The sequence below is a fragment of the Vanellus vanellus genome (assembly GCF_965231255.1).
Source record: "Vanellus vanellus genome assembly, chromosome: 3".
Taxonomy (NCBI): domain Eukaryota; kingdom Metazoa; phylum Chordata; class Aves; order Charadriiformes; family Charadriidae; genus Vanellus; species Vanellus vanellus.
The window spans coordinates 41,684,094-41,699,839 of record NC_138907.1 but is presented as its reverse complement, the minus strand read 5'-3'; the positions used below and the strand labels follow the sequence as shown (position 1 = coordinate 41,699,839).

General features: G+C 35.7%; 1 protein-coding gene across 5 annotated transcripts in view; it reads left to right on the top strand.

Annotated features, from left to right (window-relative positions):
* SDCCAG8 (SHH signaling and ciliogenesis regulator SDCCAG8) overlaps window positions 1–15,746 on the top strand; it is a 105,384-nt gene that overhangs the window by 12,576 nt on the left and 77,062 nt on the right. For 4 of the 5 annotated variants that reach the window (XM_082480415.1, XM_082480413.1, XM_082480414.1 and 1 more), the window contains exons 8-10: window positions 2,483–2,635; window positions 5,165–5,299; window positions 8,528–8,644. In XM_082480415.1, the coding sequence (XP_082336541.1) occupies window positions 2,483–2,635; window positions 5,165–5,299; window positions 8,528–8,644 (405 nt within the window). The remainder of the gene's footprint in view (window positions 1–2,482; window positions 2,636–5,164; window positions 5,300–8,527; window positions 8,645–15,746) is intronic. The other variant, XM_082480416.1, reaches the window with a different exon arrangement.

Here is a 15,746-nt window from a genome sequence, read left to right as displayed (position 1 = left end):
AATAAGCAGTAGTGGTTGGTATTATTCATCCAATGCTGTAAGAGTGTGTTTGTGTGTGTAGGGTCTTTAACTATAAGCAGTGGGGAAAAAAATACGAGAGTTGGAAGTTCTAGGTACTTGTTAAATTTAACTTCAGAGTACTGAAGCTCCTTGTTTTTTACTGAACAAAGAGAGAAAGAATCCTTATGAGCCGACTGTTCACCTGTCACATCCTGTCCCAGAGGGGTTAAATTTTTTAATTGCTTACTTCTCTACTTTTTGGGGGATGGGTTCTACAGTTGCCTGATAGAAATGTTATTCACTTATTGCTATTTAAAACTGCACAAAATACTTTTCCTCCTCTATGCAAGAAAGTGAAGTTATCTGATCTCTTTTTTCATTTGGTGTTGGAAATATTAATATTTAAAAAGAAAATCCCTATTAAAGTCTTATTCAGTGTAGCTCACATGTTAGAAACATGGCCTAAGAATAAAACTTGGTAACACGAATTAGTAGAACATTTAATAAAATGGGTCATCATACCTATACTTTTTCTGTCATATAAAAGACAGCAGCTCTGTAGGGTCTCTGCTGGCCACCCTCTTCACTGCAGCAAGGAAATGTGAAGTGCTATCTGTTTGTATGCAAGACTGAAGAGTAGTCTGTTTTTTCTGTGCTCAGAAACTCTTGTAATATGAATGAACAGGAAGAAATCTTTTACTTATGCTGCATTAATTTAGCATTTTTACATGTACTGGTATTTCTTTGGTGACTACAAACATCCTTTATTTTCCCAGTCCTATTCTACTCTTAAGGTGAACTGCTGTTTTTCTTTGTAATTATTGTGGAATCCAATAGAAAGTCCAGATAAGAAAAGTGAGGAGTTAAACACATTGGGCTTCTAAATCCTATAATTGCAATTTCATTACCCTATTGACAGAAGGTCTAACCTCAGGTGCTTATCATTTAAAACCACCATTTTTTCTTGTCTGCTGGTTGTCTCTGTAGTTTGTGGCCACTTGCCTATTGTATAGAGCAAGGAGGAGGTCTCTGGTAAGGTTAAACTTCCACAGCTGAAGCAAATCCAGGAATGTATTTTCAACATAAATGTCACAGAAATAAAGTTGTTTGAACTGGTCATTATGTATTAAAACAGTGGAGCTAACAAAATACACATTTCTTCTTGCAACTTACTTCTAGAGTTGTATTGTTTTACATGTCTGCTAGACTATACCAGTCCAATGCAGACAGTTGTTTGCTGATGATACATTCCTGCAGAAAAGGATTCAAGGCAACAACAGAGGGATTCCCTCACCAAGGTAGACTTGGGATGCAAAAGAGACCCTGAGGAGGGTCCCATAGGATTGACGTGAACCTAATGGAGACTGTTAAAGCATTCTGTAAAAATTACCATTTAATTTGCTTCCCTCATGAACAGCCCAACACCAAGGAAATTACATTTAGGGAATTGATGTTGAGTAAAAGAAAAATAAGCACTTTAAACTAATTTGAAAATAAAAGGTAATAAGGTAGGATTCCTAAAAGGCAGTTACTTTAGCTTCCTTGAAGTAGGATATGCTGAATATCAGTGAAATGATGACATGAAATCTAGTTTACTCTTGGGCTAGCAAGCTGCCTTTAGGGTGCTTTGAATACTTCGATTTACTTTATACACTTCGAGTAGTGTATTTCTGATTTAAACTGACATAACACTCAAGTCCTATCCCTTTGGCAGGGATGCATCAGCATAAATTGGTAGATTTTATTTTTCCCTAGCTTTTTTAGAATATAGCGTCTACTGTGCTTCTTGCATGTGAACTAATTTTTTTTCTATTTTGATAGAAGACACATCTATGACCTGTTGTTTAGCACGTCAAATTAAGCAGGATATTTGTGAGTTTTCAGTAGAATTAATCTTCATTTGACAAACCTGAAACTAAAAAATAATAATGTTTCTTTGTATGTTTACTTACTTTGGCGTTTCTTCTTAGCCTTCTGCACTCAGTAATTCACTTCAGGGGGAGAACAAGTAGAAGTGCATATATTATTCGTTTGCTTTTTCTTCAGCTATGCCGCCGGGCAATAACCACAGTGTTTACAAGGAGTCAAATATTGGAGGCTGATTCTACAGATGTACGTTCAGGAATTTTAAATGGAAGGCAAATAATAATCTTAGTTTTAGAAGAACAACTATTTATTTGGAAAATATACTTTGAAAAATGTTTCCATCTTTGCCATGACTCCTAAAAGCAATTAGATTTCTGAATTACAGTAGGGCATGTATATACATACAAACATATACATCTGTTTTCAATTCATTACTCCTATTCTATACGTTAACACAGTAGGGTATGTATAAACATCAAAATAATTGTGTAAAAAAAAAATACAAAAGATGTCCTTTCTCATAGCAAATTGGTTTCTCTGAAGGCATTATATAAATACCATGTTTCTTTAAAATTTTAGGTTTCTTCCACTTAAAAAAAAAAAGGTTTTTTTCTAGGCTCTAGTCCAGTGTGAGCAGCTGAAAAATGAGATGGAACGGCAGAAGAATCGTCTTGAAAGGGAGTTAGCTGCCCAGCTAAATAAGAGGACTGATGAAAAAGAAGCACTGCGGGAAGAAATGAAGAAGGAAAGGGAGGACTTGGCAGCAATGGTATGAGTTAGGGTTTTTTATGTTTCTGTATTACAATGAGCATATAATCCTGTTTAAACTTTCTGCTTGCTTGTGTTTCCTTTTGTTTCAGTTTGGACTTGAGAGTTCAGTAAATCACTTCCACCATTGCTTTAAAGCAGCGGTAGATAAGTTATCCTTCGAGCCTGAATGACTGGGGTTTATGCTATGTCACTAGATACATACTAAGTTGTTGATGTTATGCATTTTATTTTAGTTTGCATGATATTTACTAATGTACTTTGTCAAAATAGGAAAGGGTTAACTAATAAGTGCTGCATGGTTTGTACCTAGCTTCTTATAAAGATTATTATTTAGATTGTCAAGTCAAGCATTCAGAAGTAGGCACATGTCAAATTTAGGATTCTTTGCTACTTTCAACTTATGTATACATATATATGAATGTTACGATATCATAATTGCATTCTAAAATGATATTTTTTCAGAGCGCTCTTATCATATGCTGAATTTGTTCACCTGCAGAAATGTGTTGGAATCTCTCTTCTCACTTTTACCGATGTTTATAAACTCTGAGATAGACTCTGTCTCATCATTTCTACTCTGACCATTGCAACAGAGCCTTGATAACCTTGTTTTAGACTTCTGCATGCTAGTGTAATCTGAATATAAAACAATAGGGTTTTCTGCCCAGTGGAATCTACAGAGGAAACCTCATGCTAATAGCAAGCCTGTGAGATGTGACAGGAGGAATTTCTAAGGTGATTGGAGAAAAAAATGGGAAGAAGAGTAGAGAGAGAAATGTTCCATGAATTAGTGATTTTCATGCTTGTTTGATATTTAACCTCTTCAACCATTTTCTGGTGGAGGTTTGGAAACAATATAGTGAATTTCTTGTCAGATTGCCTTTTTCCATATTTTTGGGCTCTTTTTGGAAATAAACCATACAGTTTATAAAATCTGGAGAGCACAGACCAAACAGGATAAACTAAGTATTTAAAAAAGAAGAGGTTTTTTAGTAATGTTGCTTAGGAAATGGCTGGAAAGCTGTTAAATTAAACAGGGAAGCAAGTTGATATGGTTGTATTTCTGGTATTATGAGATGGTGGAATAATGTTCTGAAGCTGCTACAGGAAGTCAAAGCCTTTGTCTCTAGTTCCACGTATTAAAACAGGAATTAAGCACAGTGATAGGGGCTAAGTGAACTGCTATAAGTGATCGTCAGAAATCTGTTGCCAGGGAACCTGAATTTAAAAAATTAACCTTACTTAATAATGTCTCATTGTCTCCAGTGTAATTCCTGTTTGAATCCTTGTTATCTATTGGAAGTTATCCCTCTTAAGCATTTAGTTGTTAGTTCCAGATTTGCTTTAGAGCAGAGTATGCACTCCAAAATACAGCCTATTAGACAAGCATTTCATACCTTTTTTTCGGTAGAATAATTCACTCCTTCATGTCACCACAGTACTTTTGTATTTCATCACCCACTGAGATGTGTTTTACTGGAGATGATTTCCCACTTTGAGTAGTTGTAGTCCTTTTTTAAATTCTACATACACATTAAGCAACGTATAGTGACACTATGATGATGTCATGTGTCCTGGCGTGACGTAGTTAAAGATATAGGATGACTTGGTAGAAAAATATGATCTATATGCAGGATTTAGGCCTACGTATGATTAACTACTTTCATGTTTCGGGATTATGAGATGGTAGAAATCATATACTGTGCACCAAGTCAACCTCCATATGAATATTTTATCACTTTATGAAGCGATTTGTTTGAAGGGGAGAATTGACATGATACATAAATCAGGTAGATGTATAATGAGTGAAAAATAGTTATGAATATATAATCCTCTGGGTTTGGCTTTGAATTCTGTAAGTTAACCTAGAACTGTCAGACACTATTATTTCCACTTATATTAGTAAGCTTAAGGGCTAAATAGCTGAAGGGTCACTGTCTCTGTTTTATTGTTACAGTTTTTTACCATTCAGCAAAATTTAATCTGAATTCCATTAGCATTTTTAACATACTATTCCTATATGGGTTTTGTACAACATCATGCTTTGATCTATAGTGCTAAAGTGTTTTCTGAACTTGAAAATTAGTTTCAGATCTGTGGTTGCAATGATAGTTTTCTTTAGCTGGGGGAACATGATTTGATTTAAATCAATCTACATAAGGGTGGATAAGAAGGTGTTAAACAGTACTCTTACAGTGGCAAGACTAATTCAACCAGCTGCTTCTGACACTTTGTCCATACTAACAAGTCCTGGAGATGTAGTCCAGTTGATGAAATTTCAAATAAAGTAATGTGTGATAAATTAATTCAAAATAATGAACCTGTTTTTTTACATCATTGAGCCATATTCTGTTATATTTTTAATTTATATTTTTGTTACGTATTTTCATTGTATATAATTTTTTCTATAATTTTAAATCCTATGTATTTTGGCTACATACAGTTGCTTTCAAGGAGAAAGTCCCACAAGATTTAGATCTGTGGTTGGTCAAATTGCGTTATTACAGTGTTCTTGGGCTTTTTGCAGGTGATGGCCATGTCTGAGAATGTGGCCATGTTGGAGGCTCAGGTAGAGAGAATTGCAAGGGAAAAAAACTCTCTAGTTAACCAGTTGGAAGAATCACAACATCAGCTTGCATCTCATGAAATGGAGATGAATAAGGTAGGCTTATTCATAAATGAGTATTAAGCTTGGGTTTCATTATCCTTGTGACAGGATGCAGAATTTCTTTCTGCATTTTCCTCTATATTGGTAACGAACGTGTGATAAATGTAAAACTTCCTCTGAATATCCCAGAGGCAGTTTTCAAAGTAAAAAGATAACTTTTTCAGTCTAAGTCACCTTGTGATGCAAAAGCTAACCTTTCTACCTTGCAGACTATGCAAATCGCTATTTAAAACAGCAATCCTCTAATCCTGTGTTTCTCCAAATTGTATTTAGCGTGAATGAGACAACATAGTATTCAATTCTGTCCTATAATTGCTACCTCTGGGATATGCAGTGCTAAAATGAAGGGAGCTGTATCAAATCACTGGTTTTCAAGTACATTCCTGTAGAATTTCTATGTGGTATACTGCTTTATTCACTAATATTGACAGTATGCCTTTTACAAAGAGATCTTTCAGTTAAGAATTATAGTTTAGCAAATACCTATGTATGTGTATCACTTCTGGGTGCTTTATTTTTGTATATTTCTCAATCTATTAGAGCCTTAATGAGGGTCAAAACAGGAGAAACAAAGCAATTGTCTCCATCCAAAATGGATGGGAGATGACATATTGTTAAAGTGATTATTTTTATTAGCTTAGTTTCATCATTGACTTGTTATAGAAATAACTTCATGAAGATGAGGGGATGCTAAATTTCTATAGAATAGACAATCTGAGAATTCATATTCGTTACAGCCTCTTGAAATGTCTATATGCCTTGCCAGTAATCCTAGGGCCAATCCTACCTCCCCAGTCGTTAATTGCAAAGTTTTGGGGAGCAATTAATTCTTTAGGCTTCTGGCAACTTCTGGAGAGGTTTTCAAGAGTTCCTGTCTTCCTCCGCTGCCCCTGCTGGTAGAAATAGGTGAAAGTATCGCAGAAAATTTACACCAAAAAGTCGTCCAAACTTAGTAAAAAATATAATTTAATTTCAGCTGAAAGACAAATGAGGGAGCATTTTAAGAATGTCAAAATGGTTTGATTTACTATTTCTGAAACACACTTTTGGTTTTCCAAACTGGTTTCACAGATGACTAGCACCACTTAATGGGGTGGGAAGGGGGAAGAGGTAGTAGGTATAAATATCCATTGGTCTGGAAAGAACAATTTTATAGCCTACCGATTTGAAGCAATCTCTCAGGAGAGTGACACTGTGGTTCCAGTCCCTGCTTCAGTTAATGTTAATCGATGCCAAGTTGAGTAGTCTACGCTGTGTTTTTATCACACTGTCCTGAGGGACTGGAAAACTGCATTTGTGTCCCTGTTCTGAACTGAGAATTCTGCCTCAGCCATCCTGGAGGAAGGTCCTGGCCATTGAGCTGTCGGGACTATTTGCATTGCCCTGATGTTTTTCATTGACTATGTAAATGACATCTATGTCTGCTTGCGAATCTGACTCCTTGGTTCCAAACTCGGTTTGACATTATTAAAAACAGCAAAGAACAACTTTTTTCCTTTTGAGTTCTATCAGAAATATTTTTTTTCTGCATGCGCTAGAAGTCAGGGGAAAAAAGTTTGGAGTGAGAATCTCTCTTTCATTCTGAACTATGAGGAGACTGAAAAATCCATTATCAGCACCATCTGCTGATTCTTCTGTGTTATTCACTTTGTATGATGTATGGGGGAGCTGAAGGCAAGGATGGCTGCATTATTTATTTTTTTTTAATTTCGCTTGAAGGAAGTGACATATCGCACTTTGCTACATCCTTCATATAAAGAAAGGAGGAAGTAGAAAGACAGGGTTGGCAATCCATGCAGTTGCACTTTAGGATTTTTTTAGTTGCATGTGATATTTCAGTATTTAAAATAAATAATGCTGTAGAACTTCACTATTCTTCAGAGCATTTGCTACCCTGCATTACTTGCAACAGGGCTAAATTCACAACCTGTCCTTTGAATTTATAAGTGATACTGCTTCTTAAAGTTAGGACAGTTGGGTTTGGTTTTTCCTAAGGTGTTTTTTTTTCCTAAGATGACTTTTACCCTACCTTCTCTTTTTTAGAAGAAGGAAAAAAAGTAGTGAAAATGAGAAGACATATGAGACTGAAACCTGACGGGTTGTAGAATGTGTGTGAGGAGATTGTTGAGAAGCACAGAGGATTGTAGCAGCAAATTAAAAGTTGTGCACATTTAGGAAGCAAGTCCAGTGAAAGAGTGTAGATGGGGCAGAGAAGCAGTGAGCTGGAAAAAAAGAGTAGCTGCAAGCAAACATATCTGCATTGTCATTAGTGAATGTTCATGCATTTGTTTGGTTAATTAAGGTGAAATGAACAGGCAAAAATTGGAGGTGATTGCACAGGATAAGAACAAAAAGCAGACAGCTTGTCCACCATCCTTCTCCATTCCCAAATAGTAAAAGCCTTAGGTCGGGAAACAGGAGAATAAGATCCCTGCACAGCAGTAGTGACAGTTATGTGGGTGGGATTGGTGCGGGTCTTTTTTTCTTTGTCTTTCTTTCCCCTAACCCCTTCCCAGACCCTCTGAAGTTGAGCTGCCTTCAGGTGGAAAGGCATGAGGAAGTAACATAATGAACAGCCCAACAACAGAGAACAATTGTTGGCCTTGTAGAAGTGATACTAGATTTCTTTAAATGTTGCTTTGATCCCTTTCTTCTGGCCCATTCATATATTTGAATTAGGCATTGTTTTTAAAGAGTTTATCTTCAGTTTGTAGTAAGTCTATAGTGCTCTAATCTAACTTTGAATATGATCATATTGGCACCTAAACATTTTCTTCCTTAACAGTGGAAAAATGGCAAGATAAGAAACTACAGCCTTATCTGGGAATGTGATAGATCCTTTACTTCTAGGTTTTAAAAGTGTTGACTTAGACTTTCTTGGGATTTTAGAGAGAATGGGAGAAGAATATAAAACCAGCAACTGTAGTTTAACTGTATTTAGTAGCACATATATTTACAACATAAATATTTATACTTAGCAAAATCTTGATCCAAATATAATTGAATCTAGAAGGCACTGAATATTTCAAAGTTAATGACTATATAGAGAATTCAGATCCACCTTTTTATATAAAAACATTTACCATATGTAGTCTTAAAATATCTTTAAATTAAAATATGTTGTATTTAAATGACCTCTAGAGGGCACCAAAAGATCTAATTGCAAACCCTGAGCTATGGATTCTTCAAGCTACAGATCCTGTTGTCTGCATAATCTAACAGGTGTGTGGAGAAATGCGCTATCAGTTGAATCAAACGAAAATGAAGAAGGATGAGGCAGAAAAGGAGCTCAGAGAGTACAGAACAAAAACTATAAGGGAGCTTGAAATTAAGGACCAGGTAAGAGATAATACTGCTATAACTTTGCAGTTATTAGAAGCCTAAGTAGGGTTATTTCAGAAGCTGGGATGATTCGTTTTTCTAATACTGGTCATTTATTACTGTTAAATGGTTTCTAAATTAATGGCAAGAAGCCAGCTAGTACTGTTAAGTAAATACCTCTTAGTTAGCTTATTCTTGTTTTCAGCCCTAGTATGTTCAGTTTTACATAATACTCATCCCATGCTTTCATATAGCATTACTCTATCATGTCTATTCATACAACGTACTTGAATTGTATGTACTGTATACATATGTTTATGCACTTTGTGTCACAAATAAATCCACACTTAATTATGTATATATGCAGCCTGACAAAAACATTAAAGACTCTGAGTATAACCTAACTATACCAAAAATGAAAATCATTTATCTTCCAGTTTCCTTAAAGATTCAAGGCTAATGAATGCTGGGACTCATAGAAAAGTTAAAAAAAAAACAAAAAAAAAACAAACAAAAAAACCAAACAACCCAAACAAAACAAAACAAAAAAAAAACCACAAAAAACCTTCTAGAAAAAATAACTGTATAAAAATTCCACTAGATGTTAATTTGTTAATTGTTGATTATGTAAACCTGTGTTTTACACTAATACAAAAACAAGTGTATACCTTACAGGTAGTCTGTGAGAAACCATCCCATGCATTAATAAAGATTATTAGAGTAGCCTGCAACATGCTTGGCAAACAGCTTGAACAGGTGTAAACTGCATCTTTTGAAGTGCCCTTTTTGTGTAGGTTCTTTCCGTTTTTCTCTAGATATTCAAACTTCCAGTTATTCCTTCATAAGTTGTGTTTTCCACATGTGAGTGGATTTCTTGTGAATATATATAAGATACATATGAGGATAATTTTTTACATATGCATTTTGTTATTAGAACAGCCTATCCAACAGGCTTTAAATTATTCTTTTTCTTGTAAATAAGTGAACAAATTCATCCCTGCATAAGAATACATGTAGGGAAAAATGCAGTATTTCTAAAATTATACTTTTATTTACCAATTCCCCAAAATCTTCATGTAGGACAGTAAGTTTATTAATTTAATAAAGTACAAGCTTAGGCTAGAAGCAATATTAATTTAAATTACAATCAAAAGATATGTAAAATTCAAAAGAAAAGTTTATTAGATAAAATAACTCTTCAATCTACACAGAAAACCATACAGTGCAGAAAAACAGGGGCCTTAAAGTGTTTTGTTTTGAGGGCTGGCTTTTTTTTTTTTTTTTTTTTCACTCCTGCATCCTTTAGGCCTAAGGACACTTTAAAAAACAAAAAACAGGCTTGTCGTCTGTGTCTTGACAGATATCACAGATAAGAGAGTTGGCATAATCTTGGCATACAAATAAAACAGGATGTGTTTAATAAGATATTTGAAGAAGTATCTTGGATTTTTAATCGTGTTCTCCAACTTGCTTCAGGATTGCCTTTTGAACAAATTGCAAAATTTAACAAAATATTTTAACCTCATGTATAGACATACTGGTATTTTATTCAGTGTGGGAACGAATACATCAAAATGTGGTGATTTATAATTTGATATAATTAAAGTGAAGGGATGGGAGGGGGGGGTTCCTATCAGCAAAGATTATTAGAGTAATTTAGTAATTACATAAATTAAATTACATAAAGTAATTGCATTAAAAAAATTACATTGTTCAAATATGATTGTTGGCCTTAAAAAAGGAAAACAAACTATTTGGAAATTCTCAGGCTATGCATCTAGCAGCTGTTTTATAGCTGTGGCTCTAGTAACCAAGAAAGTTCTGGACAGGTCCTATTACTATTTAATATGTTAAAAGGCAATCAGAAAGAGTGTGTGTACATTTTGGGGGTTTGGAGAGGGGGGTTTGTTTGTTTGCTTTAAATAAAATTTAAACAAATGTTAATAAGTCATTGCAAATTATTTAATTTAAATGAAATGAAAACAGCTCAATCACATCTAGCTTTGTATGTATAGAAAAACCAAAAATGTTTCATCTATATGGCACTGAATAGCAAACGGTAATTGTTCTTTGGTCTCTCAGCCATGACCTGACCTTCTGGCTAAGAGATAGAGATGATACCTTCCTTGGCCACCATCTGTTCATAGTAAATACATAATTATTTTTTAAAAGTAGAGAGACGATAATGTATGAATGTTTTCATGCTATTCTATATTAAACAGAGCATTTTTCTGTTTTAAAAGCAATGAATCGTGTTTCAGGTGGTCTTTTGGTATATTGAAAGTGAGTTTACTGTTTCTTGAGTTACGACTCTGTTTTGAATTGTGCTGTGGATAAATTTTGGTTTTGATGATGCATTTTAATTTATATGTAGTGACTTTTAAAAAGGGATTAAAGTTACTCAGGTGTGTCAGAATAGGGGAAAATCATACGTACAATTGAAGATCATCAGATACATACACTTATATGTCAGAAAATACAGATACGTATTTATTATACACTGATATTTATAAAGTTATTGAAAACAAAATTTGTATCATTTAAGAAAATTAAATGGAGCATGTATCTCTGGTCTGCTTCTGTTTTATTCTGATATCTCTCTTCTTATCTTTATTACTCAGGACTAATAACAAATATTGGCACCAAGATACAACTACCTGTTGTTAATATTTGACATGAATGTTTCTTAAACTAAAAATGAAGAAGCAATGGGCAGTTTTACCACTTAAATTGAATGAATGTTTTGTAATATCATCCATCACGATCCTGATTAACATTAGGATTATTGAGGAAGGCGGGGGGGAAGCCATATACCACACAGTTTCTCTACACAAAACCTGCATCTGTTCATCTGGCCCAGTATGTTGTAAAGTAGCATAACCTACTGCCCTCTCTTTTTCTCTCTCAGCCCTCCCATTGTGGATGTAGCTGTGCTGAAATAACAGTGCCTTACTTAATACTTTTCCTCCTTAGGAACAAGCTTTATAAGTTGCACGGGTATAATGCCTTCATGGCAGTAAACGGTGTCCACACTAGGGGTTGTACTAGCACAGCTATATCAGAGAAAAGTCACGCCCTAAGTTAAATAGCTGCTATCAGAACAAAAATTGTGTGGCATATTTGACACAGCAGGACTTCACTTCTATAATACTTTTTCTGTGAATTTCGAAGCACTGCGTGGCATAATTTGTGCATTTCTAATAGAAATCGTAATTCTGACACACTATGATATCGTTTTCTTGGATTAGCATCACTTGCTATTTTCTGCTCTGCATTATAGAAATAAAAATGAAGTACACTGTTAATCATTTGCTTTCTGTTTGTCTGTAAATCACTTTTATTTGGTTTACAAAAATCTTGCAAGCTTCAGCATGTAGAAGTGAAAACAGTTTTTTAGTATTCGTTTATGCAGTCCCAGGCAATTTGGGCGTCATCCTTATTAGATAGTTTTTACTGGTAGCGTTGCACCCCTGGGAGTTGTGGTCTCCTTGTAATAAAGCAGGACATGTTAAATCCAACTTCAGAAACTAACTGAAGCTTTTCAATTTTATTTTACCGTGTTTTGAGGAATCAGATAAATACTTTGTGTAGAAATAAATCCAGGCTGGTAATCCTAACCTGTAAAAAGCCATTCTTTAAATGCTGTCTTTAAAATTGGGCAAATGTAGTTTGAAGCGGGGGATTACAGAATTCTGTCACCTACAATGTAGGTGACAGAATGAAAAGCTCCAGAAATATTATACCAAACCCCACAGATTTTTAAGAGTTGCCTGTATGGACGTTCATGAGCCCAAATAAAAAGAGTCACTGATATGCACAACCTATGGAAATGGAAAGAGCTACACATCAAAGCATTTTTGTATAGCATGACAGAACCTAAATGATGTCTCTGTACACTATAGACTGACAATTTTGCAGACAAATAAAAATCTGGCAAAATTGCAGTCCAAAAGCGTTTTGCCAAAAGGTATTTTGGGAATGTTCATCTCATTTGTCATAAATCCGTGATTTATAGTAACCTAATTTAGACATTATAAGTGGAGAGATTACTGACTCTGCCTTCATCAGAAATAACGCAGGCCAAGAATTTGGGTATATATCCTGGAGATGCTGCAGGGTGCCCAATACAAGACCAGTACAACCTTCTGAAGACACCGATTCACTGAAATGTCTTTTTATGAATAGGTATCAGGTTTCTATGAGTCAGGCTTTAAAAAACTTGATTTTTCACAAGCTGGGACATTCAGGATCTCACCAGTTGTTTTGAAACTTAATAACATTGCAGGTTTCAATAACGCTGCTGAAGATGGGTTAGGATTATGTGTTACGTGTATTCTTCTAACAGTCCTATACCTAAGACTTTGTGACCTCAATAGTTAAAAAGACGCTCTGGAATTTTGTTTTAGAAAGAAATTTTGTTAAATCAATAGACACACTAGAACACTATTTGGCAGGGAGGAAAAACCCAAAACCTAGCAGGCAGCTTGAAACTCTTAGCATCTAATTTTCTTACCTGGTCTGACCTTGAGTATAATGACCCTAAAAGTAGAAAAACCAAATTGCTTTTGGACAAGAAGGCATTAAGAAAATGTGATAACCGTTGCTGTAACTGAACTCTTTTTAATGTATCATTTTCAGTTTGGGGCATTCAATGCACTAATGTGAAAGTGGGTAAATAAGGAGGGAGTAAAACGATAGTACTTTATGGATTGCTATGATATGAATTTTCTGACCTGTTCAGGAGGAACATCATTCTTTTTTATAACTGAACTTACTAGCTCATCTCAAGATTTTTGTGGAAAAAATGTTGCTCTACAACCCTGCAAGATATAACAAAAGAAATATTTAATTACAATTATGGCTGCTGCTGCTCTGCTATGGTGGTGTTTTCCTCTGTCAACCATCCATTCCTCAAGAATCAGTGGTATGAACAGCCTCCATTAGATTCTTTGTCATGTTCTCATAAGAAAAATCACCGGAACTGGGATTCCCAGTAGTAGAATTTTCTGTACTGGTCTGCATTTTCTGTACTGGTCTGCTTCCCCTCAGCAGCTGGCCTGCTAAGAGGAATGACCCAGCTGGTAATCAGGATTCATGGGTGAGTTGGCCCATGTGACCTTGATCCACGTTCTGTCATCCAGTGTGATGTCACCCCATTAGTATATGGAAAGAGAAAGTAATTTATGTGGATTAAATATTATTCAAAGTAGGAAAAGAGTTACATAGTTCTTGTATATGCATTATATTTAAAGAAATGCTTGGTTTATGTTGTTTTTTTCCTTCTTGGACTAGAAAAATGGTTGCTTTATCAATAGTCATTGTGCCAACAATCAGAAGAAAAAGAGTGTAAAAGTCCCTGACTATCACTTGTCGCTTGTTACTGCATAGGTTTTCTTTCCAGCTATTCCTTAATGCTGTCCAGGAAAAAAGAGCCAATCCCACATCAGTAATCTCAAATATGTGTTTGAAAGGATAAAAAAAGAGTAAGTTTTATTCTCTCCTCTTTTTCAGTAACGAACAAGGAGTATTCTTCCCTGTCCTTTTTTCTGTATGCATCCCTCCTTTTCTGAAATTCCTTTATCAGCCAGCAAGCCATCTATTTTGTACCACTCCATTCTCCCCCCAGTCCCTGTGCCCCCCCAGTGCAATCCATTAAAAAAAAAAAATAATAAAATCTTGTTCTACTGTGGAACAAAATCACTTGCTTATCTCTGCTGGTGGCCGCTGAGCTAATCTGTAGTACAGCAATGTTGTCTGTTAAAATGTGTAGTGATCTTTATGGGTTTGGAAGTTTTGTTCCTGAAATAGTATTGCAGTTCAAATATTTTGGCAAATTGAAAGCAAATATTTTCAGGGAAATAATGAGGTAAAAGCCTTGTAGACCATGTTTCAGCCATTCATTTTTGTTTCCCAGGGTATTTATCCACAGTATCCAGGGGCCATGTTGCTCTTTGAGAGTTTGCACAAGGACAGGCGCCTAAGATTATTGCTTAATTAAAAAACCATGTGTGGGTGCATTCATAGATACTTAGCAATGTGATTTTTTTCTTACCCCAGCTAACAATTACAGGTAGAATGTTTGCTGCAACAGAATTTAAAGATGTGTGCATTTAAGAGCAGCCTTCCTCCGTGCTTTTCCTGGGAGGTTCTTGCAGCACCCCTGCTTTTCTGAGCAAACTGCAGTGTCCTGTCTCTATTAAATCTTAATCTTTTTGGAAGCAGAGGGTTTGTGGCTGCTGACCTTTGCTTAGGTAATGGTTCTCATCTTGAGGCTCTGCCTTTCAGTGGAGCATGTGGGGTGCCACAGTACTGCCAGGTGCCGTTATGTTTCTTTGCAGCACAAGTGACAAAGCGATCACTAAACTACTTCTTTTTGAGGAATTCGAGTCCCATCAGATCAGGCTAGAATAATAGCCGTTCAGCAAATTACAGCCTGTATTGCTTGTCCAGGTTATGCCTTTGCTTGTCCTTCTGCTCTTTAGAGGTCAATTGATTTGTGAGCCAGCCGTAGGGGAAAACCCTTCAGAGGAACTGTGGGGGTTTAGAGGGGTAACTTCTCTTCTTGTGTTTCTGCTCAGGTTAGGTGCCTTTCATGTCATGGAAAGTTTTCACGTTTCTGTTTTGGGCTAAATGATTTGTAGAATTTGCAGTTGTCTTACAATTTTTGTGAAATGACCTCTTTGAAAGAGGTGGTCTTTGTGGACTCTCTTAAGCTTTGTGTACATTGTATTTCTTACTATTTCCTTGTATATTCTCATAGCTTTATAATGAATCTACTTCCAGAAAGGAGATTTCCCCTTTAAAACCAAATTTAGTTTTCATAACTGCTTTGTATCCTCATTCAGATTTGAATGGGAAGCAGCAGTAATTCATACAGAGTGCAAAAGGGAGAAAAACATTGTTGGGACGTGGCGGGGGTTAACCTCGTGATGGCCCTAACTCTTTCCAAAGTTGGATAGTTCTTCAGGTGCAATATGCTATGTCAGATGGCCATGCCTGGGAGGTCTGAGGTTTAGAGACCACTCGGAACCTAGAGTTGCTTGATTGATATCAGGACTAGGATGGAAATGACTGCAAGTGACCCCGGCTGCATATGAACGGATAGTTGTCTTTTCAAGTA